At 46.1% G+C, this 24326-nt stretch overlaps 2 protein-coding genes and 1 long non-coding RNA gene across 5 annotated transcripts in view; 1 reads left to right on the forward strand and 2 right to left on the reverse strand.

Annotated features, from left to right (window-relative positions):
* Window positions 1-5020, reverse strand: part of PCBP4 (poly(rC) binding protein 4) — a gene marked incomplete at its 3' end in the record, with an annotated part of 40174 nt that extends 35154 nt beyond the window's left edge. The window contains exon 1 of one of the 3 annotated variants that reach the window (XM_081850488.1): window positions 4925-5020. Of the gene's footprint in view, window positions 1-4587; window positions 4767-4924 lie in introns of those variants that run through there. The other 2 variants (XM_081850487.1, XM_081850489.1) reach the window with 2 other exon arrangements.
* Window positions 4774-6098, forward strand: LOC309335473. The gene is made up of 2 exons (XR_014153533.1): window positions 4774-4856; window positions 5557-6098. It is a non-coding gene; the product is annotated as an uncharacterized lncRNA (long non-coding RNA).
* A 4477-nt stretch (window positions 6099-10575) lies between these two features.
* On the reverse strand, window positions 10576-19576 carry LOC309335461 (putative protein-lysine deacylase ABHD14B). Its single transcript, XM_081850514.1, has 4 exons — window positions 19418-19576; window positions 16670-16911; window positions 15363-15604; window positions 10576-12315 (listed from the first exon to the last, which is right to left on the reverse strand). Exons 2-4 carry the CDS (start codon window positions 16881-16883, stop codon window positions 12133-12135), a joined length of 639 nt encoding a protein of 212 aa, XP_081706640.1. The 5' UTR covers window positions 16884-16911; window positions 19418-19576; the 3' UTR covers window positions 10576-12132.
* Between the last annotated feature and the right edge of the window lie 4750 nt (window positions 19577-24326).

A 24326-nucleotide genomic window follows, 5' to 3' on the forward strand; every position in this document is an offset into this window, starting at 1 on the left:
CTACCATATCTCACTCTGGAGCAAGACCCCCAGCGTATTAACCTATAAATTATCAATTTCAAGTTTTGGCGGGGGGGTTGCCCTTCCTGAAACATAATAAGGCAGCAAAAGATCATTTAAAATACAGCTTCTGAGCCAATTCTACCTCTAAGCCCTATTAAGGCCTTGGGCTGAAAATGCTGAGCCCAACACTTTCTATCCATAATCCTTCAAGTAAGAGAAACCTCTGAATAAAACAGCTGTCTTCTCAAAAGCTCACACTGAGCGTTTTGTAAGAGTTATAAATGTTGGCTTTTGCAACTAATGCTGAAAGTCAAAAGGATACCAGCTCTCTCTTGTCCTGGTGCTCCCTTCTAAATGGATTCTGGAGGAAGAAAACGAAGCCCCCTTTGTAATCTGATATCTGAAGCAAGTGGTTCATTCATGTGGTTTTGTGGTAAAGAGGAGTCTGCAGTACGGCTAGACCTGATCTTGGTATACTGCAACTTCATTTGTTATTTCATTCTGCAACCCTGAGAAAACTCCTCCCAGTTTCACTACATCATCCACCTTTGACTAGGGGTGCATGGGGTGTTAGGGGAGGGGTAATATGGTGGGGGACATGTTGTGCTCCATCTGGAGTAGTTTGTCCACCTTTGGTCCCCACACCCTGCACTCAGCTCTCACCTGTGACTCCTGGAAGCTGTCAGCATGAGACAGCGGCCACACCCTGGGAATGGCTCCGACTGACTGGCTAAACCAGATGAGGGTATCTGACAGCTCTCAAACCCTCAGTGAGTTAGGGGCTTTCTCTGAATGTGAATACAGGCTCCAGAAGATGAAGTGGACAAGACTAATAGTGGGTCCAACAGTCAAGAAGGTGGTATCTGCATATGCGGTAGAGGGAAGTGAGGGGCAGGTGGGGCTTGTCCACCTGGGAAGGTGGCCCATCTAGGAGAAGGAAAACTCTGCTGCGTTGTGGGATATCTTCAGGAGAAGTAAAGGCTAAGGAGTAAACCGTACACGTATCCTCAAGACAGTTGGATGGCACCTTGTACGCCTCCTTCCAGCAACTCCTGCGGCCAAGCTGATGCCAAACGTATTGCTTTCCTTTCCTTTGGACCACATCAGTGAGGCCGAGGTGGGGGGTGGAGGTGGCCTTGTTGTCTGGACAGCCCAGGACCTCCACACATACTTCCCAGGCTGTGCCATGGGTAGGTCACTTTGGTGCTGCTAACGCAGTGGTTTGGCTTTGCCCCCGGAAGAACAATCCATTGTCTCTCGAGACAGATGGATGCCAGTAACAACCGCTAATGCGTACATCTATCTTCAAAGTGCCACCACACATTCAGCTAACTGCAAGGACCTTCTTCTCCATTGTACAGAAGCAGAAACTGAAATACAGAGGTGAAACCGTTGGGTGGTCTATTATCATGGCGGAAGAACCATGATTAACATTTAGCAGCATGTTACCCCCAGCCAATCCTTTGCTATTTTAAAAGACATTTTGCAGCAAAATCCTATGCATGTGCGCTCAGAAAGAAGTCCCTCTGCTTTCAGTGAGCGAGGTTATAGGACTGCAGTCTTACAAAGGCTTCCAGCCCTAAAGGGGGACTCAAACATGAATCCAGTCACCCATTGGAAGGAATTAAAAATAGAACTCTTTAGGGCTGCAGTAGCTTACCACTCTGAAAATAGATATCAGCAGCTCGACTTTTTAATTTTTCTTTTATCACATGGTAATGGCGGCTATAGATCTTTGGATTTAGTTTTATTCCCACCATGGGATAAAAAGACAATAAATCTCAAAGCACTTGGTGCCTTATGTCATCTCCTCAATAATGCATGTATGGTTCTCCCCGCCCCCCCTTGAGGTGTCTGTGTTATGGATTGTATCTTAGCTTTGTACAAAGCCACTCTGAGATCTCTCCTTCCATCTCTTACAATCACGTCCAGAGTGCACAAAGAATAACATAGTTTTAATAAGCCTCCAGTGGAAGCTTGCTTGCGTGGGTAGCTTTCTCATTAATCCTCCCTCAACTCACCCCCGGCTTTCGCATGAGAGGGATCTCTTACTGGAGCGTAAGAACAATTCCTGGTGTGTTCCCTGAATGGTGAAGAGGAGGAGAGTGGAAGCCCTTAGAAAGATGACCTCATAGCTGCTCTGAATATTGATGCGTAGCTCCCAAACTGAATGAGCAGGGCAGAGTTGGAGGATGTGTGGACTTAAAAGGACAAAGGGGCAAATGTTTGAGGACAAACAGGGAATTTGGATAATTCAGATGGAGCTGTAAAAGCACCAGAGCAGGAGGAGGATTTCCTTGGAACAGGGCTGTTACTGTAGAGAATGCCCTGCAGCTTTCCCTAAGAGAAGCCCATATGGAAGAGGCTGTTGGTCACGTGACGAAGAGGGCTGCCTGGAAAGTTTTCTCCTGAATTGGGAGGCAGAATGAAGGAAGCTGCTCTATTCCCAAAAGGCAGGGATCCTAATTAAAAATAAGATTTCAGCAGTTCATCAACTGCTGTAGAAGATCTGCTGGGCAATTCTGCTTTTAAATTAAGGATACGCCTTTGGGGGAAATCATTCCTGTTAGGAAGAAGGTTTCGCTTTGCAACACGGTGGTGGAGTTGATGGAGGCATCATTATATGCTTTCTCTGTTGCCTGGAGAAGGCCCATTCCAGCATAAAGTGACAGGGTTATGGTAGATCTATTCCTTCTGAACAGCCAGGAATAATATTTTACCTCCATCACCTCCTTCTGGCCCTGCTTTTTAGGGTCCTTCAGCTGGACAAAGGCAAAAACAACAGGCCATTTTGGCCCCACAGCTCTATTAGCTTCTCTTGCACCTTAAAACGTATCTAGGTTAGGATGACTTACACAATGATTCTTAACATGTTTACTTGGAAGTAAGCCCTGTACGCAGACTGAATATCCTTAGAACCTTAAAATTCTTCTGTGGCAGCCACATACATTCCCCCACATACAGATGGAGCAATTACAGTATTGCACAGCGAAACTTGCCCCAAAAGAGCCTAGTACTGCCACAGTAGTCATGTGCAGACCGTTCCACCAACTAAGAAAAAGCGTTCTGCATAGCCAGAGATGGAATGAGTAATTTTTTGGCCAGCTGAGACAACATCCCTCGCCCTTGACTGCCCCAGGGCCATCTTTTGTCATTATTTTTGAATATTGTACCTACATGAGGTTCTGGTCTGTATAAAGTGGCCAGAAATGACTGGGAGGGGACTGGCATTCGGTAGAGGTTGGGAACAAAAGGATGTGCATTGTAAAGAACGAATACAATCTGCTGCCAAACTCAGGGGCGGTCTGGTGGGCGGGCAGGTGCTGGAAATGGAGGCTGTGTCACAAATGGAATGAGCTGGGCAGAGATTCATCACCCAACACATCCCCAGGGATCTTACCACAATAGTAAGCTGAGCTCAGAAGTAGGCCATGCCAGTTTGGAGATGCAAGGGGGTGGGGGGATGAATGGGGTACAATAGGAACAGAGGGTGTCGGGTGATCAGAGAGAGAGACGCAGAAAGAAGTGTGGAGAGCCAGAACTGGGGAAAGGCGTGTTAAGTTGGCTTGAGGGCGCGCTTAGATTCGCTACTAGAAGGGTGCGAGAGGGGGGTGCAGGGAAGACGCATAAGATCAGAAGGTTTGGAACGAACAAACACCTGAATTTTTTAAGGAATGCATACAGGAGAAACAAATGGCACGAGGCAGGTGCTGAAGATCAGAATAGAGCTGAGAAGAAGCGGCATGAGGAGGATCGCGGGGGGGGGGCAGGGGTGCCCAGTAAGTGGTTGAGGACGTTTGTAGGGTCTGGAGCTGGGAACGAAGTTTAGGGGGAGGGGGAACAAGCGTGCCCGATCTCCTCTTTGTCGTCAGCAAGGACACGCCGCTTCTTCTATCCTCGGGAGTTGCAATACATCCCCCTTCCTCCGCTGTCCCCGCAATAACTTGTCTTCAACCGCGAGAGGCAACCGCAGGATCGCTCTCAGCCGCAGAAAGCGAGCGCCAAAGTTCAGGAGAGGCCTCGGGTGTCAAATTATGCCCGCCTGGTGGGTTTACAAATCTTCGCGGTTCCGGGAAGAAATGAACTCGCCCCGGCCCAGAGGCGGCTTTGGCTTTTTGGCCGCGCGGGGCTTGGAGTGCGCGGGACTGGCGAGGCATCCCGAGGCGGCGCGCAATCTCCGAGGAGGCATCGCCCGCGCTTTCTCCTCGGCGCGCCTGCTCTGCGCTCCGCAGCAGCATCCCTTGCTCGTCGCTCCTTCGGCAAGTCGCTTTCGCGGAGGCGCATGGTCCAAATAGACGGCGGGCAAAACTTCGCCCCGCTCCCTTGCCCGGGATTCCCGCCGCTGACGGAGCGGCGCGCTCCCCCCCCCCCCCCGTTGCCAGCCTCGCAGCGCATCTTGCTGCAAAGTTGATCTCGGCTTGTAGGGAATTTGGGGCGGGTGGGAAGGTGCTCTATGGAGTCCCTGATGCCCTCCCCGTGGCGGGGAGTCCTTCAGCGACCGTCCCCGCGCAACTCCCCCAAACTTGGGTACTGGGCCAGACCCGCGCGCGCGTTCACACGCCTCGATTCCGCCTTTTTACTTACCTTCGGGGTCTGTCCAGGGGGGTCCTTGCCGTGCCTCCTCCTAGTCCCACATTGTCACCCGGAGAAGCGTCTGTGACAACTGGGAGTGACATCAGCCCGGAACAATGAAATCAAAGGCTTGACAGGCGAGGGAGGCCGAAGCCTCGGGACTCTTTTGCCTCCCCCTGCAATCCCGCCCAGCCTCCCTCGGCCCCTCCTTTGCTCGCCGGCTCCCTCCAGGATCCAATTACAGCGGATAAAGGAGACACTAAAGGAACAATGCACACTGGGTAAGACCATCTGCCAAGGACAGGGACATTCCAGCCCCCCCCCCTTCCCGGCAACGCAGATCGCTCACCCTCTTTTGTATTTGGCATTCATTTCCCGGAAAGCGACCCGCCGCGGGCCCGGGCCGCCTGGGGTCCCGCCATCGAGGGCAGGGTGGAGCTGGAGGCTGGCCTCCTCCGTTCGGGCTGCAGGACTTGCACTGCTTCGTTTCACGCTGCTTAGCGCTCGCCCTCCCTTGATATGTTTACTCGAAATCCAGGTGGCCGCCTTTGCCTGCTTGTTGTCTGCCCAGAAGCCTGCCTGATTTCTTTTGATCATGCACTTTGGGTGGTTCAGAGATCTTGCCCCTGCTGCCCCACTCTGTGGGCTCTCTCTCAGGTCACTGGGCGCTTGCTGCGAATTAATTGTGGGCGCCGCGCAATTCTTTTAACTCAAGAGGAGGCCAATTGTTGGAAAGTGAAAGAGCCCCTGATTATCCACGGGTCACTCTCAGTGCTTTTAAACTTACGTAGTTCATTCATTGGATTTCCTCACTGATTGAGTGCACAGTTCTGAGGCTGGCGGAGACTGAAATAATTTGCAAAGAAAACCCTATGTGTTCCCCAGGGATTCGGGTTATTACAATGAGCCTCTCCTTTCCCCAGTTCTGTTGCATCAACTTCATTAAAGCTGAGCACAATAACTTGTCATTAATGTCAGCAGAGAGGAGAAACGCCCTGGTACATCAGCAGCAGCACAAGTGGACACCTTGATTTGCCCAACTGCAACAAGACACATCTCCCACATTGGTCTCTACAGCCACAGCAGACGCTGCAACCTTCCAACAGCTTGACCTCACCCCCAAAGGCACATTCCTTCATCTACTCCTGAGACAGACAGGTGCCAACAACATTAGTATTTGGGTACTCTTGATATCTGTGTTCTATGCACACAGTATCTTCCCCCATCATGGTTCAGGAGGATTTGAGGTACTTGATTATTACAGTAACAGGGACCATTTCTTAGCTAAATTTGTCATTGTCCAGCCAGCAGAGTGGGCCTTGTAATTCAACTACCTGTTTGCAACAGAGAATAGGAGAGGACTGAAAATTTACAATGGAAATAATGAAGTGAACTCCTTAGCATCCCATAACAGCATCCTGCTTGCCATCCTGTAGTCATGCAACTACTGTTTAAGTGTATGTGTCTAGTTTAGCTTAATATAGAGTTGTTGGTGTCAGAAAAATAAAGGCATATAGAGCTGATTCGCATGTGCAGGTTAATCACCTGGTGGCTGCAGTGTCATCATGATGACACCCATGTGTGAATGAACCATCCATCGTGGTCTTCCAAGCACCACAAGCATGTCAGTGATCAGTCCCAAGCCCTATACAAGGCAAGTTGTTGGTGTTAATGTGTATGGCTCCCATTTGCAAATAAATCTGTGAATGTGTGCATGCATGCACACACACACAGGCACTAAGGTAAAAGATAAAGGACCCCTGGATGGTTAAGTCCAGCCAAAGGTGACTATGGGATGCTGCGCTCATCTTGCTTCAGGCTGAGAGAGCCACTGTTTGTCCACAGAAAGCTTTCCGGGTCATGTGGCCAGCATGACTAAACCACTACTGGCGCAACAGGACACTGTGACGGAAGCCAGAGCGCACGGAAACGCCGTTTACCTTTCCGCCACAGTGATACCTATTTATCTACTTGCACTGATACACTTTTGAACTGCTAGGTTAGCAGAAGATGGGGCAGAACAACGGGAGCTTACCCTGCTGTGCAGATTCAAACCGCCGACCTTATGACTGGCAAGCCCAAGAGGCTCAGTGGTTTAGAACACAGTGCCACTCATACTGAACCTTTGCAATCTATACAACATTGTCCTATAAGAAAAGAGAAGGTACGTTGCAGAAAGGGACTTTCAGAGCACCTAGGTTTACTCACTGAAGCACATCTTTCAGGAGGGGAAAGACAATACCCAAGAGGGTCAGTTCCCAGTCTGACTTGGACAAAAATTCTTTCTCACCCCATATACTGGAGCCAGAAACAGGGAGTGTAAGTGTAGAAAGAAAGAAAAGAAACCATATCTCTATGATGCCACCCAACACACTTGAATTCTCACCTTATGGAAATACTTGATGACCGAAGGACTGTAGCTGGGTGGAAGAGAACTGCTACAAATGCAAAAGGGGAGGGGAAAACCCCTCCCTGGCCCTATTTGTCCACAACAGAATAGAAACTGAAGCATGGCATGAAGAATGCAGTTTCTATCATCTAACAATTGCCAGCATAGCCTTGGCAGAGGAATGTGACACTCGTGTGGGATGAGAGAGAAAAGCTGCACAGTAATGTGATCTGCTGCTGCTGGCTACCCAAAGAGAGGAGTTGGGTGCAACTAACCACACAACAGGTTGTGTGTGCACTTCACCACAACTGCTTCAGAGATGGTGGGGTGGAGAGAGTGAGCCTGTCATTGTACACCCCATGACTACATTTAAGGCTTAGTGCCAAGCATCTATCTGTCAGGAGTAGAAATGTGCCAGCCCTGAACCTACTGTAAGGTAGGACTGTGGATTGCGGAAGCATTGCCTTGTGTTGATGATGGAGCCAAGCCAGCATTGCACAGAAACACCCTGTGCTTGTGGACAGGGCATAGATGGATGGGTAGGTATAGGAGCTTCTTGGAAGCTGAGAAGGGAAGGGAGAAAGTGTGGGCCTAGGGTCATGGATGGGAAAGGCAGATTTATTAACATTCTCTCTAGCAGTCTGCTAATGGCGTGGTCAATGTGACTACTTCTGGGGCAACTCTATGGCTGTGAAATGTGGGGAGATGGTTTGCCAGTCCCTTGATTGGCACCTAGATGGTTGTCATTCACGGGACTTCAAAATTCCTGAGCATAGGTCTGTTCCTAAAGAAAGGAAGTGTTAGCTGCTATGAGAAAATGAAAGGGAATGGCGCTCTTTTTTTGCACAATAGATACTTGTTGGGTGGCTTTTATTTCTACTTCTATTGATTTTACGATCATATGTGGACATCCTGATGTTTCTCACTTCAGCTTCAAAGCAATGCAGCTACCAGTGTCAGTGAAAAACAATAAGAGGCTACTCTGCCACAGAGCTTTCCCCTTTCTAAAGCTACTGCAAAGTTGACTTTTCCCTTCTCAATTTCTAGCTGCCTTGAAAATCAGGTCTACCAAAGGTATGTAACTGCCTCTCCAAACTTATTTCTTTACTTATGCATACTCCATGTTTCCTTATGAAATAAGCTCAAAAGCAGCTTACCTGCCCCCAAAAGCTACTTAAATACATAACGCCCTGAGGAAAAAATCCACATGACTAAATACATTTTGTATAATAAAACAGATTCAGCATAAAAACGAGATGGGATTTTAACTCATGCTAAAAGCTCAGCAAAATTAAAAGGTCTTAACAGCTCACCTGAAGCTTAAACAGAGAGGCTGTACAGTACTGGTGCAACAGTGATCTCAAATGGAAAGCGGGGGGAGCAAAAACTACATGGGGGGGGGGGAGATGAGAAAGAGGACAGGGCTCCAGCTCCTTTAATAGTGGAGTAGAAGAAGGTATTTCAGTTGTAGTTTGTTGGAAAGGGGTGCCACCAGGAAGTGGGGGGGTCTTTCCCCAGAGGGATCTTTGTCCACAGCCCACTCAAACTGACATAATGCTTGCCTGCTCCTGCTTTACTCTGATATTTGGCCTTCAGCCAGTCAATGACTTCTGCAGCCTCAGCACAGGAAGCTGCCTTATAATGAATCAGCCCATTTCATCCATTTAGCTCAGTACCGTCCATACTGCCTGGTAGTGGCTATCCAGGGTCTCAGACTGGGACATTCCCAACCCTATCTGAAGATGCCATGGATTGAGCCTGGGGCCTTCCCCATACACAAATGCTCTACCATTGAGTTATGGCCTCAGGCCCCTTTGTTCAAACTGGATTGCAGTTGTAGCTAGCTAGGCTCCAGGCCTGACATTAAGGTGGTCACACCTAGATGAATGGCTACCAAGGCTGTGTGAACTGTGATTTGCAGGAAGGACTCGTGTTTTGAAGTAGAATAGCAAAAATTAATTGAGCTTCTGTTCTGCTCATATTCATTTTCAAAGTTCTGTGGACAATCCAGACTGGACAAGATTTTCTTCAGACATTTTAGTCTTGTTGAATGCCAGCATGAATAGTTAGAGAAAATGGATTTTTTTTCTAGAAATAAGACACCCAGCTAGTATCTCTTGGCCTGAAAATGCATTGAAGGTCACGTCACCTTGGCAGATTATATTCTTGGCCAATATAGCTGTTGCTGATCCTTGAGATTTGGATATCGCCCCATAAGAGATACTTATTTCCTTATTTCACACCGATGGTATTCCACATATGGCTCCACTCCACATTCCATTTACTTTGATGTGTTTTCGTGCCACAAAATTTCAGTAGCGAGCAACCCAACTTCACTGACATGCCAGAGCAGAGCACTCACCCTTCCTTTGAGGTGCAGTCAATCCCAGTGCTTTAGATCCTAGCTATAGATGGAAGTTGCTGACTGTGTGGGAATCAGACTCCTGGACTTGCCAGCCCCCTGCCAGCAAATCCTCTGCCTAATAGGATAAAGTTTGGTTTTTGACAGCCATCACAGCCTTCAGCCAGTCAGGGTGCCATGTGACGATTAGAGTCCACCTCCCTACTTCTTACTGCTGGCTCCATCTGTCTGGTCTCAATCTGTGGAAAATGAGCACAAAGGAACAAGGCCAGGTGGCTCTGGAATAGCCGTGCGGCTGACTTTAACCTGTCTCCCATCTGTTCACCTTGGCCATTAGTTTGGTAATCCCCTGGGCATTTAAAGGAATCCATTTGTGCTGTTACTCCAGGGGCTGGCAAGCATTTTCTCTTAAGCTGTAGAAAGCTAGAGCATCTAATTCCATCTCATGTGGATAATAGGAAGAGACAGTGCACTGATGATACAGGAAAGGTGGCAATGAAAGGGACTATATCTCAGTGGTAGAGTACATGTTGTGCGTTGGCCAGCCAGAACAAACCATGTGAGTCTAGATTGATAATAGCTTCCTGTGTGTTCTGCACCAGTTTTGCTAGTAAGGCATTCCAGCACCTCCCATGATTTGCCTAGTTATATTTCCTATGAATCTCTCCTTCCCATACATTGCTATTTATGCCTGTGCATGGGCATGCTTAGCTAGGCCGATTAGTATGTCTATCATTTCAAATCCCTATTACACAAGGCTACACATAATTTTGAAGACTGCTAAGGTTGGAGGACCCAAGACCAATATTGTTTATGCTATAGCCGTGCATCATGAAATCTGAGTAAGTGCACATTTACTAAAACTAGTAATCTTTCAGTAGCCCTAAAGGAAATTTAAAAAAAAACATTATTAGTTCAGATTTTGTCTTTTCCTTACAACTAGATTCATCATAACTTGATATTGACACAACTCCCAAGACAGTGCTATTTTCCAGTGTTAGGTTCAAAACCCAGGTTTTGTGTTCTAAATGGCAGACTGAGCTTTCTGGATTATAATCACAATGTGTTCCCCATGTCTATAAGCCAACATGGAAGACTAGTTCAACTAATAGCAAACATTCTCCCCAACATTCCCACATTCTCCAAAAACCTCCAAACTACAGTGTCAAATGTAATTGTGGAGATAAGATGATTCACAAATGTGTGGTTGAGCTACATTAGAAAAGAATGCATCAACAAAATAAGCAGGTGTATAAATCAATATTTTAATTGATTAAAAAAATTTTTGACAAAATGTATTATTCAGCAGAAACTCACCATAAAACCAGGTAGACCCTGCACAGCTGATTTAATTCATTTTCTTTATCCAACTTTTATTATTGGAAGTCTGCACTCTTTGCTAACTTGATAGTCCTTTTGATTCCAAGCAAGATAAAATTGTTCAGATATAGAGTAGCAGTGGTGAGTGATGCTTCCTCCCTCAGAGCACCCCAACTCTTCCAAGGTGCATGGCAGAGATGAGGAACATGTGGCTCTTCAGAGGTAGTTGGACTCCAACTTCCATCACCCCCTGCAAGCATGGCAAGTAGAGAAGGATGATGGGAGTTGTAGTCCCAACATAAGGAGAGCAACAAGTTTCCCAACAATAGTGTTCAGTGCCATTGGCATTGCATTTCTTCCTTCTACTATTGCAACCTTAGACAAACAATACTCTGACATATCCCATATGTTAAACTTCTAAGAAGACTCCCAGAACCATCTAGTAATTTAATCACCAATGAGAGTGATAACTGTAGAGCATGAGGATGTTTCAAAACAGGTAGCCACATGTTCTTGCTGAGCTCAGTCAGAAGAGGTGATAGTATTTAACCTACGCACATTGTTGATGAGCTGCAGTCCTATGCAGATTTCCCTGGGGGTAACTTAATGGGACTTCTGAGCAGACATGGGTACCAGATTGCACTTTTAGAAAGGGGAAGCCCTGGAGATGCTAAAGGTTTTGTCATACAGAATGATCCTCCGTAAAATTACTGAGTCAGCCTTAGTCCTGCCCTCTAATAATTGCTCACCACAAAGCAGCTGGCTGCCACCATGCACGTCAAGAATACATAGTCTTGCCAACCCAAAGCAGGAAGAAACAGGTACTGACAAAGAGATAGTGTGTACACCACAGCAGTGACATAGCAAAAGGTTCTGAAATAAAGACAGATGTCCCCTGGCAAAGATAGCTACAAGTTCCACAGAGCAAGGCGGGCAGTCTCTGAGCAGACTGTTTGGTTGGGGAAACGTACATTGCCCCACCTTCATGACATCTGTTTCAGCTAACTCAGCATGCTGGCTTGTTGCTTTTTGTGTTCATTTAACTAAAAAGAGGGGGAAATTTCACAATCATGGGTGAGTGATGAGGAAGAGGTGGATTTCACGCCAGGTCGTGAAATGGCAAATATACACTGAGGTGCCAATGTGCCTGTGTAACAAATCCATATTTATATATTAGGGTGACCCAATGAATCCCATGGCCAAGGGAGGGGAAATGGGGGAGTGGGTGTCATTCTGAATATGCAATTCATGGAACGCGATTCTATGATTCTATTAAGCAATGAACATGTTTTGGATGCAGCATGATCCATCTGCTAAGTATTTTAGTTCTATAATTATTGGGTAGTCCCCAAAGGACTTGGCTCCTGTTCGATTGCCGACTGAATTGCAGAAAGAGAACCCAGCACCCAGGAAGCAAACGCCAGACATTTGTGGAAGCCACTGATCATTGTGGGTGGGTTGGGAGCAGGCCGGGCCAGTTTGCTCTTCACTGTATGCTCTTCAGGAAGTCTAGAAGCCCATGGTGCCACTCATCTGGCTTGTCAAGGTAACAGGCATGGCCTGCCCCTTTCATCAGCATCACCTTGTGATTAGGTAAGTTCTTCAGGTTGTTCAGGCTCACTTCCCCCAGCTGGGCGTCCTGGTCCCCATATACGATGAGCGCTGGTGTCTAAGTGTGGGAGAAGAGAAGTCAAGTGTGGTCAAGTCAACAAACAAGGAACTTCCCCCTTCTTCAAAACAAAACAAATTCCTACAGTAGCACCTTAAAGACCAACTAAGTCAGTTCTTGGTATGAGCTTTCGTGTGCATGCACACTTCTTCAGATGCATGCACACGAAAGCTCATACCAAGAACTGACTTAGTTGGTCTTTAAGGTGCTACTGTAGGAATTTGTTTTGTTTTGACTATGGCAGACCAACACGGCTACCTATCTGTAACTTCCCCCTTCTTGGGTGCTTTCAACAAATATCTCAAGTGAAACACAAGTTCAAGGTTGGAAATAACTCTATGCACATATAAACTGTATTGTGCACAAGCTCAGGAACTCTGCAAAAAGCACAGTCCTCAATCGTACCCATGTAGGGTCACTTTTGTGCATGTGTTGGTGGCAGAGCTCACCACCCCAATCCTCTCCCCCCACCCCGCTCCACTTAGATGTCCAATTTACCTATACTAAATGTGCAAATGTGCACATTGTGTCTGCGTGCTTCACAGTAATTGGCTTGATCCGTGCCGAACAAAAGTTCAGGAAGCTGGGAGAAAAGCAAGGGAGGAAGCCGCTGGACACAATGGAATATGGGAAGTTAAAAAAATAAAGAAATATAACTGGGGCTTCCTCCTCTTTTTTGGATTTGATGACTTGGGGCTTTGGGGACCTTTGGCAGAACCTTGGCAGCAAGTCTTTCTAACTAGGACTGACCTGAGAAAGGATGAAGAGACCCCCCGAGACTTGAAGATCAACAAAATGGATTACCAACAGAACAGGCAGGGAGAGACTGAAATAGATTTAAAGGCCTCCGATGTGAGAAATCCGGGCTAGGGATTTTAGAAGAGGACAGCTATTTGGGAAGGGATAGATACCTGGGGCAGGGAGGGAAGGGGAAAAGTAGAATTTAAAATTTTATGATTTTTGGGTTTTTATAATGTTGATTTATATTTTAATACAAAAAAGGGGAAATTTTTGGTATAAGAATTTTGATTGATCTTAGAATAAGGATCTAATGTATATAAGCAAAGGATTATTGAATTGGGCCTAACAAAAAGAATCAAATTTAAACATAATAAGAACAGGATTGGGGAAGGAAACAAGAACTTGCTGAATTTAATATGGAAATTGGGATGTATGGGGGGGGGTGGGGGGAAGTCAGGGAAAGAGGGTTATGAAAGCAAGGATATGAAGGCATTCATATGTGTGTTGTGTGTGTGTGTGTGTTGTTATAAAATGTGAAAATCCAATAAAAATTTAAAAAAAAACAAAACAAAAGTTCAGGAAGCTAATATGTGCTTGCTGTCTCTTTGATCTCTGTGTTATTCAGTGTTTAAACCTTTATTAATGGTATTACTGCCAGTAGAATTATCCTTTCCTGGTTGCAGTACCTTCTCCTAGCAAGGAAAACAAACCTCTCCCACATTTTAAATAGCTCAGAATCTCTGCGGTAGAGATGTTCAGGATTCACAGAAGTACAGAGAATTCCCACTGCTGTCAAAGCTATTGTCTTACAGGGTTACCAGAGCTTTAAAAAGGTCACATTTGCAAGGGGAGATTTTTGCATTTGCCAGCCACATTTGCCTGGGCAAAGGCACACCCCAGAGATTAATAGGAGGAGCTTAAAATATTAAAAAGTGAGGAATTTGGATAACAGTCAGATCAAGTGCTCTGCGTTTGCAAGAGACATTACAAAGCTACACTTAGAGGTTAAGGAACGCTCAGAGATTTACAGGAGTTACAATCTAATCCCTCTTGCTTCTAATGATGCATTTTCTCTTCTGAGTGTAGAAGCAGACTTACTTTCCTTGCTCCTGTAAAAGATTACACTTACTCCATCAACCCAGTAATGGGGAGAAGGCTATCACAGCAGTTCTTTTTCTCATAATGGTGAAATGATCCCTGCATCACACTATCCTTGGAGCAGTCCTTATGAGATGATAGGCAGTCATTGCAGAAAGAAAAAGCGAACAAGCTTCCCTGTTTGTGTTTGTAGGCCTGATTATAGGCCTGCTTTGCATCTTTGAAAGCGGTTTTGTGCCTGAGAACGAAGCAGTAGGCACTGCCCTCTAGTGATTAGCTCAGGAACCCTTTCCCTGTTTTATGCAATTGCTGATACAGACATACCTTGGAAGTTGAACGGAATCCGCTCCGGAAGTCCATTCGACTTTCAAAATGTTCGACTTCCAAGGCACAGCTTCCAATTGGCTGCAGGAAGCTCCTGCAGCAAATCGGAAGCCGCGGAAGCCGCATTGGACGTTCTGCTTCCATAAGAACGTTTGGAAACTGGAACAATCACTTCCGGTTTTCGATCGTCTGGGAGCCAAAACGTTCAGCAACTAAGCTGTTCGAATTCCAAGGTACGATTGTACTGCTGTTCTCTGTATTCCCCCCAATTATTTTTCAATGCCTTTTAATTTCCAGGGCTGGTGTCAGAAGTCTGCACTGCATGACATTGGCTGAGGCCCATACCCCTGCATAGTCATTTGCCCTCTCCAGGAGTATCAGCAGTGGCAAGACTAAGGAAGAGGAGCTGCAGTGTGGTGTAGTGGTTAAGAGCGGTAGACTCATAATCTGGGGAACCGGGTTCGCGTCTCCGCTCCTCCACATGCAGCTGCTGGGTGACCTTGGGCCAGTCACACTTCTGTGAAGTCTCTCAGCCCCACTCACCTCACAGAGTGCTTGTTGTGGGGGAGGAAGGGAAAGCAGATTGTTAGCCGTTTTGAGACTCTTTAGGGTAGTGATAAAGCAGGATGTCAAATCCAAACTCTTCTTCTTATTATTATTCTGGTCAGCAGTGCCAATTGGGCATGGACAAAAAGGGCTCTGAATAAGCAGTAGTGACAGTAGCCAGGAGATGGGCCCACCCAGTTAATTTTGGCCTTGGCGCACCCCCCCCACACACATCTGCAGCTGACACTGTTAAGTGTCATTGGCTGAAACAAGACCTGCCCCAGTTTTAACCTCAGAATCCCCTCCCCTCTGCATGCCTAGCCGCCAGGTGGACGTACTTTGACACCGGCATATTGTGTGGCTGAGAACTTCTCTGTGCAGATGGGTGCCACTGTGACATATGCTTTAAGCATCTCACTGTGCTGGAAAAGGAACGGAAGCGAATACATCCCGCTGAGAGACGGGCTGATGACCACCGCCTGGTCTAGCTTCAGGGCCTCGAAGACAGACTTCAAGAAATTGGCTGGTGCTGGCTCTCCGACAGGAGCTGGGGCAGTAGCCTCTTTGGAACGACCTAATCCTGGACCGCAAGAAACAAGACACTGCACGTCACACATGTGGGAAGGATGAATCCTGATTAAATTGGGTGGAGGAATGAGTACAGGGTGGCATTTCAGTGTTAACAAAGCAATGTGGATGCTGGGGGGGATGGACGCACCCTTGCATGAACAAGCAGCACCAATCCAACAATGAACATGCACCTGGAAGCTCCCATTATGCTCTTTCACATTAGGCCTGGTATTACACCAGCTTACAAACTGTGATTTGAGGGGGACTGCCAAACCCGGGTCTCAAAGCACGCTTTGAGGCTGGTTTTGAAACCACGATTGTAACTAACTGTGATTTGCTACTGCTGCCATTTATTTATTTATCTATCATCACTCGTGTGCATGGTGCTTTATAGGGTCCAAAGAGCTTTCAATTTAAAATCTGAAATTGGAGAAACAGAGGGAGAGAAAGCAGGGGGTGAACAGGAAAGCCAATAGCTGGTTTTTCCAGTTATACGTGTTTAGGCTTAGCCACAGGCTAGTGGGGCATGGGAATTAGGACAGGGATGGGGTTGCTGGACTTTGGAAGTAAATACATGCTCATCCTTGATCCAGCTGTTATGTCTGAGTTCAGGTAACACTGATAAATCACAGTTATGGCCATTGCTGAGACTTCAGAGGACTGGAGAGGATGCTGCTGCAGTATGGAGATGAAGCTCACCATTGAAAAACAAAAGCAGGTGAGCAGCCCTAAACCTTGGTTTGCCTGTTATACCCAACTAAGCCCAGGCATAGTTTAGGATATTTATCTTTGGTTATGACATCCATGGCTTGGCAAGATATCTGAACTGAGCCAAATGTGTATGATCAGAACCCAAAGGCGCACACACCTGCATGACAATTTTGCGCATGTTCTTCCATACATGAGTGAGACTTACCACATTGTTAAAAAGCAAAACAAGAACGAGGGCCTGGATGTCAGCATCAGTTTTTTGACCTTGAGGAAGGACCAAGTTCTTACATTTCAAATTATAACTGCACTGGAGTCGCCCACAGGTGTGGAAGTGATCCCTTCACCTGTCGAGATCCAGACATACCTGGCAGGTCAACAGCCACAGCGCGGTATCCGGCTTCTCCCAACTTAGACAGAGTCTGCAGGTTTAGCCACGTCTCTGAAGAGAAACGGATGCCATGAAGCAGCAAGACAGAGAACCGGGGGCTCTGCTGAGCAGGCTGGACCTGCCGGTAGAACAGCGTTTGCCCACCCACCGTGATGGTGCTCTCGGTCAGTTGCGTGGTGGTAGCAGCCATCACTGCCAAAGAGGGTATTCTGGGAAGCCTGAAAATGAGAGCACCAAACAAAAAGAAGAAAATGGAACAAATAAATCATGGTTTGTTTTAAGAGGGAGGAGATGACACTACTTTATTTTCTGACTGACAAAGCTGGCACAACATGGTGTGTGCAGAAGTGCTTACATTTAAAGTGTTTAAAGCCCTAAATGACTCAGGCCACAAATATCTGAAAGGCTGCCTCCTCCTTTGCAAGTCCCTCGAGTGCTAAAATCGGTGGAGTGAGCCCTCTTGGTTGTCCACTTCCCATAAAAGCTCAGGGTGGCGGCAGCCAAGGAGAGGGCATTCTTTGTGGTGGCCCCTAAGTCATGGAACTCCCTCTCACAGAAGTGAATCTTGCATCTTCATTATACAGCTTTAGGTGAATGCTTATCCTGGCTTTTGATACCTGAGGCAAGGGATCGTTCATTAGTATTGTAGGAACTGCAGGAGGAAATGCTGGCGGGGCTTTGCCTCCTCTTGCTGCTCAGCCTTTTCTGGTTGAAAACCACCTTCTCAATGTAAAGGCAATATAAAGTTAAGAAATGCATAAGAAGTGGTTAAAACGGTGGATCATCAGAGGTGCTGATGGAAGTTTAAAAAGATTGTATAAGTGATAAGTTTTGTGGTACATTTTATAATTTATATGTTAAAATCAATAAAAATTAAAAAAAGAAAGAAAACCACCTTCTTGATGCTTCTTTCCTCAAACTGGCCACAGGTTTGCAAATGGGGGGCAATAAAATGTTGAGCCACATGTGCAGATAGGTGACAGCTGTATGTGTACTGTGACACCATTGAAAAGCATTGTGTGTAGATGGAGTGGGAGAACTTTCAGGTCTGTGATGGCCCAATTCACATGTGCAAATTGTCATCTGAGCAAGGTTTGCAGAAGCCTGCTCACAAGACCTCATTTGTACAGTTCTTCTCCCTTCAAATCTGGGCCTATTCTAGTGTGCTCTGCAATCCAGTTAACAATCTCCTAGCTCAAGATCTGACAGCTGTGTGAATTCAGAGGAATGCCAACAGCACCCTTTTATGAGCCAATGCTGCCATTTCATCTCCTCACAAACTCAGAAAGCAAACAATGCTTTCACCATCTCACCTAGTCTAGCCCACTTCCTCTGGGGGTTCAAAGTATCCTGAGCTTGTGTGTGGAGCCAAGGGGGTAGAAAGGTGGTGTGTGTGTTTGTGTGTATGGATATAATCAAGCACACAGGAATAATGTGTAGAGAAATCAAGTGATGTGAATCGTGCTATCCTGTTTGACCCACCAGCACTTATCTTACTGCAGTACAAATACTGTGAGAGCTGGGGTGTAATCTGCAGTCATATATACCATATTTTTCGCTCTATAAGATGCACCAGACCATAAGACGCACCTAGTTTTTGGAGGAGGAAAACAAGAAGAAAAAAATACTGAATCTCAGAAGCCAGAACAACAAGAGGGATCACTGCGCAGCGAAAGCAGCAATCCCTCTTGCTGTTCTGGCTTCTGGGATAGCTGCACAGCCTGCATTCGTTCCATAAGATGCACACACATTTCCCCTTACTTTTTAGGAGGGAAAAAGTGAGTCTTATAGAGCAAAAAATACGGTAACTATAAAATAATGCAAGAGGTCGGGACACCAAAGTGATTTGAGGCACTGGCAGGACTAAACTATGCAGCCCATTTTCACCATCAGTATTTATCCAGTATTTAAATAGTGAGAAAGAGAACAAACACCTTAGAGTATCTACAGATCATGTTCCTCACCTGGGATTAGGGAAGCGGGCGTAGCTGCCAAGCAGCCTTAGCTTCACACACTGATTTAGTGTTTCATCCAGATGTTATTTCCTGCCAACCTAGCAGTTCAAAAGCACATCAAAGTGCAAGCAGATAAATAGGTACCGCTCCGGCGGGAAGCTTCCGTGCGCTGCTCTGGTTCACCAGAAGCAGCTTAAGTCATGCTGGCCACGTGACCCGGAAGCTGTACGCTGGCTCCCTTGGCCAGTAAAATGAGATGAGCGCTGCAACCCCAGAGTCGGTCACGACTGGACCTAATGGTCAGGGGTCCCTTTGCCTTTACCAGATGTTATTAACTCATGTGTGATTATACACACAAAGGGCATTCACATGGTACATTCAAAGAGTGTACACTCTCATCGCTCACACAGATAGTTGAGCTGTATAACTCAAGAAGCGCACACTTGGTTCCACAGAGAGGTAACTTTTGAACAAGTCTATAGGGTGGGGGAGAATTTAAGCGGCCAGGATTTATTTTATGCAATCACATTCTGTATGACTTGCAAGCCGCTTGGGACCCCAGCAAGAAGCAAGGTGCTCTGCTTCTTAAACTCGCCCTGCCTGCACCTTCTTATGAGTGCATGGCGGGGCGGGAAGAGACAACTTCTGAACTTTGTCCCGTTTCCTGGCAGCTGCAATGGAATGGCCACGTTACCAGCTCAGAACGGAGGAAGAGCTCTTTGAGACGACGAGGGGACAGGCAGGCAGAAAAGCGAACCCACCACCTTACCCTCAAGTTGCTCCCTTTCCGAAACAAAGACACTGGAAGCTTCAGGAATGCGCCACTGTCCGTCGTGTCCGATCGCCGAAAGAGTTGATGCTCCCCTCGACTTCCGGATCCAAAGGTACCGTCGGAAACCCGACGACAAAGAGCAACGGGGCGGAGGCTGGAGGGGAGGGACAAAATGTGGAAATATACAGCATTTCTAAGCAAAGGTTCGCGCGAACACTAGCGACACCTAATGGACATCAGCAAACTCATCTTGACAAGTAATGGCACTACTGTACAAGCGATCTTAGACGAGCAGCCTAAACACCGGGAGGTACGCAACATCGGGGCGTCCATGCGCACGTGGGCTGCACTGCACAGATCCAATTTTGTCACCCTGCGTGCGCTCTCGCGCACTTTCGTCCACATATGCGCGCTTTCCGTTTAGATTTGTCTCTGTGTTTCCCACCCACTTTTGTGAGCCGTGCGTGATGGGCTATACTGGCCTTGTGTGATGTCCCCTTCTCTCAGTTAGTACAGTACTGGATACCTGAGGGCCATTAAGGGTATGCATGCAGGTGTTTTCCTACATGGGGACACTTCTTCTTCCTTATAATTTATCTGGAACAGTGCAACAACAAACTCCCACCAAAGCCAACATTTCAAGCATGCTCCAAGTAGGCAAAACGGCCAATTTTTTAAAAAAGAAATAAATAAAAATGCAAGAGTAGTTTCAAAATTTAAAACAAATGCATGTGTATGTCATGCACGGCCACTACATAGAGAGTGAGTGACCCATTGCCAGTGCAAGGAGCAGCCAAGCAGGTGCAGACACAGGCAGCTCAGATCTTACCTTTTTCTTCCTTTCTCCTTTTACCTGCAAGGACTTTGTTTTTGCTTGCAATGCAGCTCTTTCGAACAAACGCTGTTCTACATGAGACAGTTGTTGCTGCTGTTTTTAAAATACTGGGAGTGTGCCTTTGGCAGCAGCCTGTAGAAGTAGGTGCACTGCATCTTTTTTCCTTGGGCTGGTGGAAACAGGATGGCTAGGTTGGGTTCAGGACTGAGGAGACAAGAAGATAATTTAAAGTACTTTGGGATTTGTTTTTAAAAAGCACAAGCCCAGACAAATTTGTTGGTTTAAAACAGGACTGTGCAGGGAGTGTATGCCAGTGGTGGGAAAAGCTGACACTGAGTGGTGCCAGAGACAAATGCTCTGGATTACCTAACCCATAATAAAGACATCCATTCATTTTTACAGCCCTTTCCGGTTGTTCTGTAACTTCCTAAGGGAGGGGGAACACTCTAATTAAAAAGCCAGGTACAATAAAAGGGAAATTAACAGGGAGGAAGAAACTCTCATGGGAAGTGTAAGTTCAGGAAGTGTAAATTGCCACATAAAATGAAGTCGCCCACCTGTGGTTTGAAACAATTAAAGATTTGAAGTGCTAAACTGAAATCAATTTCCCCCTCCTTTAAAAAACCACCACCACCACCACCACAACAAGTACAATATGTTGTGGAGGTGGGGGGGATGATTAATAAAATCAACCCTCCTGGCAAACTGGAAATACAGTGGTACCTCGGGTTACATACACTTCAGGTTACAGACTTCGCTAACCCAGAAATAGTGCTTCAGGTTAAGAACTTTGCTTCAGGATGAGAACAGAAATCGTGATCCGGCGACACAGTGGCAGCAGGAGGCCCCATTAGCTAAAGTGGTGCTTCAGGTTAAGAAAAGTTTCAGGTTAAGAACAGACCTCCAGAATGAATTAAGTACTTAACCCGAGGTACCACTGTATCCCCTCATTCACCCAAGTTTAGGATATTCCACCATTCTTCAGCAGTGTTTCTTTTTCTATGATAAAAATGAGCGGCTCACATAAATGTAAACCAAGTTTTAATAATAAAGAAAACTAACAAAATAACACGATGAGAGAAACTTAAATGCTTAAGGAATGGAACTAGGTAAGATAGGGGGAATTGGAAATGCGAGGAAATTATGTAAGGAAGATAGAAAATCGGTTTGGGGGGGGGATGAAGGGGAGTTCGAGACTCGAAGGAGTCAAATTATAGGTGATGAAAAGATATGTTCTAAATGTTTGGTTGAAAAATGAAAACTTAATAAATATTATCATAAAAAAGAGAAAAACTTAAATGCGACATGAGGCAAGTCTGAGGCAAGAAACAAGAAGACACAGTTGGTCCCTCTTAACTGAACAGAACAGAGCTCACACTGCAAGAAGAGGCTGATTCGGAGCATAACACACAAGCCCCGCCCACCAGATACCAAACATTCTACCATTCAAATTAGGCCCCCGTGTTTTTCTTACACAATATGCTTCAGCATCATTTCCGAGCTTTTCTCTGAAACCACAGAGACTAGGAACTTGGTTGTTCTCACATGGGTTTTCAATACAAACCAGTTAAAGTATAATAATATCACACACCATGCATGTATACATGTGATTTGCTGCAAAAGGGTTGAAATGTGAGAAATACAATACTGTGAGAAAACAATACACTTTTTCATGCGAGTGTAATTTGTAACTGGATCCATGGAAAGCTTGGCAGATTTCGGAACACACATGTTTGAAAAGGAAGGCAGAAATGGTGGCTCTGCAATATTTAAGTTGAAATACGGGAACAGCATGGGCAGAGGACTGAAAAGGTTGGTGGCTTGTCTACTATCCTCTGCTTGTAAATTAGAAGGCTATTGTATCATACGTAAGAGTGAATTCATGAAAAATTACCATACACATCATACATCACTGTTGGTGAATGTTTACATAATCATAGAGTTCTGTAAAACTGCATTCAACATGTTACATGAACTTTAAATGCTAAAGGTTTTCTCATTATGCTTCTATCTCCTCAAAGTGATGGAAGTATTATATAATTGAGATTTTTCTCCCTTACTAGTTTGTTTCCCCCCCTGGCAAGTTTTTTTGTACCTTTCACAGCTACAGGTGGAAAATCAACAAATGCAAACCTGCACTGCTTCCGTTGTCAATGAACCTGGCATTCCAATCCCAAATTGGAGTCTGATATTCACTACAATGGAAGAGAATCATTCCGGGGACGGAGAAATGTACTTTTGTGCTTTGATTGAATGAGTCATGTACACTTTTAATGCTTATTAATGTGTTCATTCATGTATTGTATAAGAAAAGCTGGTTTGTTTGTTTGTTTGTTTGTTTTTGATAACCAGGGCAGGGGATCAGACTTCAGAGATAGCATTGTAAGTTTAGGAGGGGTTAGAAAGGAGAGAGCCTGAATGAGTGCAAATGTTTCTTATTTTCAACAGGCCATGTTGTGAAATACATCCTTTATTAGGGAAACTACAGGTAGATGGGGACGCGGGTGGCACTGTGGGTTAAACCACAGAGCCTAGGGCTTGCCGATCAGAAGGTCGGTAGTTTGAATCCCCGCGACGGGGTGAGCTCCCGTTGCTCGGTCCCTGCTCCTGCCAACCTAGCAGTTCCAAAGCACGTCAAAGTGCAAGTAGATAAATAGGTACTGCTCTGGCGGGAAGGTAAACGGTGTTTCCATGCACTGCTCTGGTTCGCCAGAAGCGGCTTAGTCATGCTGGCCACATGACCCGGAAGCTGTGCGCCGGCTCCCTCGGCCAATAAAGCGAGATGAGTGCCGCAACCCCAGAGTCGGTCATGACTGGACCTAATGGTCAGGGGTCCCTCTACCTTTTACCTTTACAGGTAGATGACTTGAGACCAGAGTGAGCGTTTGGAGATGATTCATCCCTATTGACACCCACCCCTTGCCAGGGAGACCAGGCAACCTGACTGTGGATGGAGAACCACAGACTGCAGTTTGAGTGAACGGAAAAGAGACATCCAGAATTGAGCTTTGGGGTTTGCACACCAACAGCATTTGGGAGGGAGGGTCTGGTTCTCTTTCTCCCTCCTGAGATCTGATATGGAAGCAGCAAATTTTAGAGTAGGTTTGCTGGAGATTATCTTAATGGCTAGATAATGTATGATTTTTTGGGGGGTGGGGGTGGGAGCAGATTAGTTTACACAAAGGCTAAAGAACACTGTACATTTAAAGCATATTACTTCCCACCAAAGAATCCTGGGAACGCTTAAGATTATACAACCTTCTAAAATTAGTGTATAATCTTATTCCATAATTATACAATAATAATTTAACAATGCATGGGCAAGTGATTTTGAGTGTTCCAATGTCTTCTTTCTGGGTGACTTAAGCTGTTTCTTCTTGATGTCCCATTGCAAGTTAACAGAGCTTGCACACCATTTTCCAGAAACTGAAGCATCTTATAATTCCAGGGTTCTTAAATGCTGAGCTTTGGAGCACACAGAACTGCCCCTCCTTGGTGTTCTTCCTGCACGCCTTCTTCAGAATGACCTTAGCAGCCAATCCTCAGTGGCCAATTCACCTCCTTTCACTCTGATTAGCTTCTCAATTGCTAAAAAGCTAAAAAGCACCCCTTTCTTGCTCATTGGGTGGCTTGCTGATGCCGGATGCAGGCTCCCTGCTGCAGAAATAATAGCAGATCTTGAACCCCAGCATCACAACTTGACCTCAGGTTGTAAGTCGCTTTTACTTTTTGCAAAAAGTACTAACGAATAAGTGCAATTAATAATAAGTCACATTTGACAGTGTCTTTGCACCCAAGGCAGATTTGGGCTGGGGGGACACATTCACTTGGAGGTTTGGATGCGTGAGTTGGCACAGCCCAAAGCTACTGTGGGGTGCACACACACACACACACACACACACACACACACACACACACAGGTCCTAATTTGCAATCGCGATCATCGTGTATTCATGAGCCGCCATGCATATGAATATGCATAAGGCAAGCAGGGGATCTCCCTCCCTCCGCAGCTGACCAGGCCCCGACCACGCCTTCTGCGTCGCTCCTGCCCGAGACGCTGCGTAGTCC

This window comes from Podarcis erhardii (genome assembly GCF_964252035.2).
Source record: "Podarcis erhardii genome assembly, chromosome: 2".
Lineage (NCBI taxonomy): Eukaryota > Metazoa > Chordata > Lepidosauria > Squamata > Lacertidae > Podarcis > Podarcis erhardii.

Excerpts from the sequence above, each read along its gene's own strand:
- LOC309335461 (XM_081850514.1), bottom strand. The coding sequence starts at position 16,883 with ATGGCTGCTACCACCACGCAACTGACCGAGAGCACCATCACGGTGGGT. Across the intron at positions 15,605-16,669 it reads TGTGGCTGTTGACCTGCCAG|GATTAGGTCGTTCCAAAGAG; the intron begins GTATGTCTGGAT and ends CTTGCGGTCCAG. Across the intron at positions 12,316-15,362 it reads CACAATATGCCGGTGTCAAA|ACACCAGCGCTCATCGTATA; the intron begins GTACGTCCACCT and ends TCCCACACTTAG.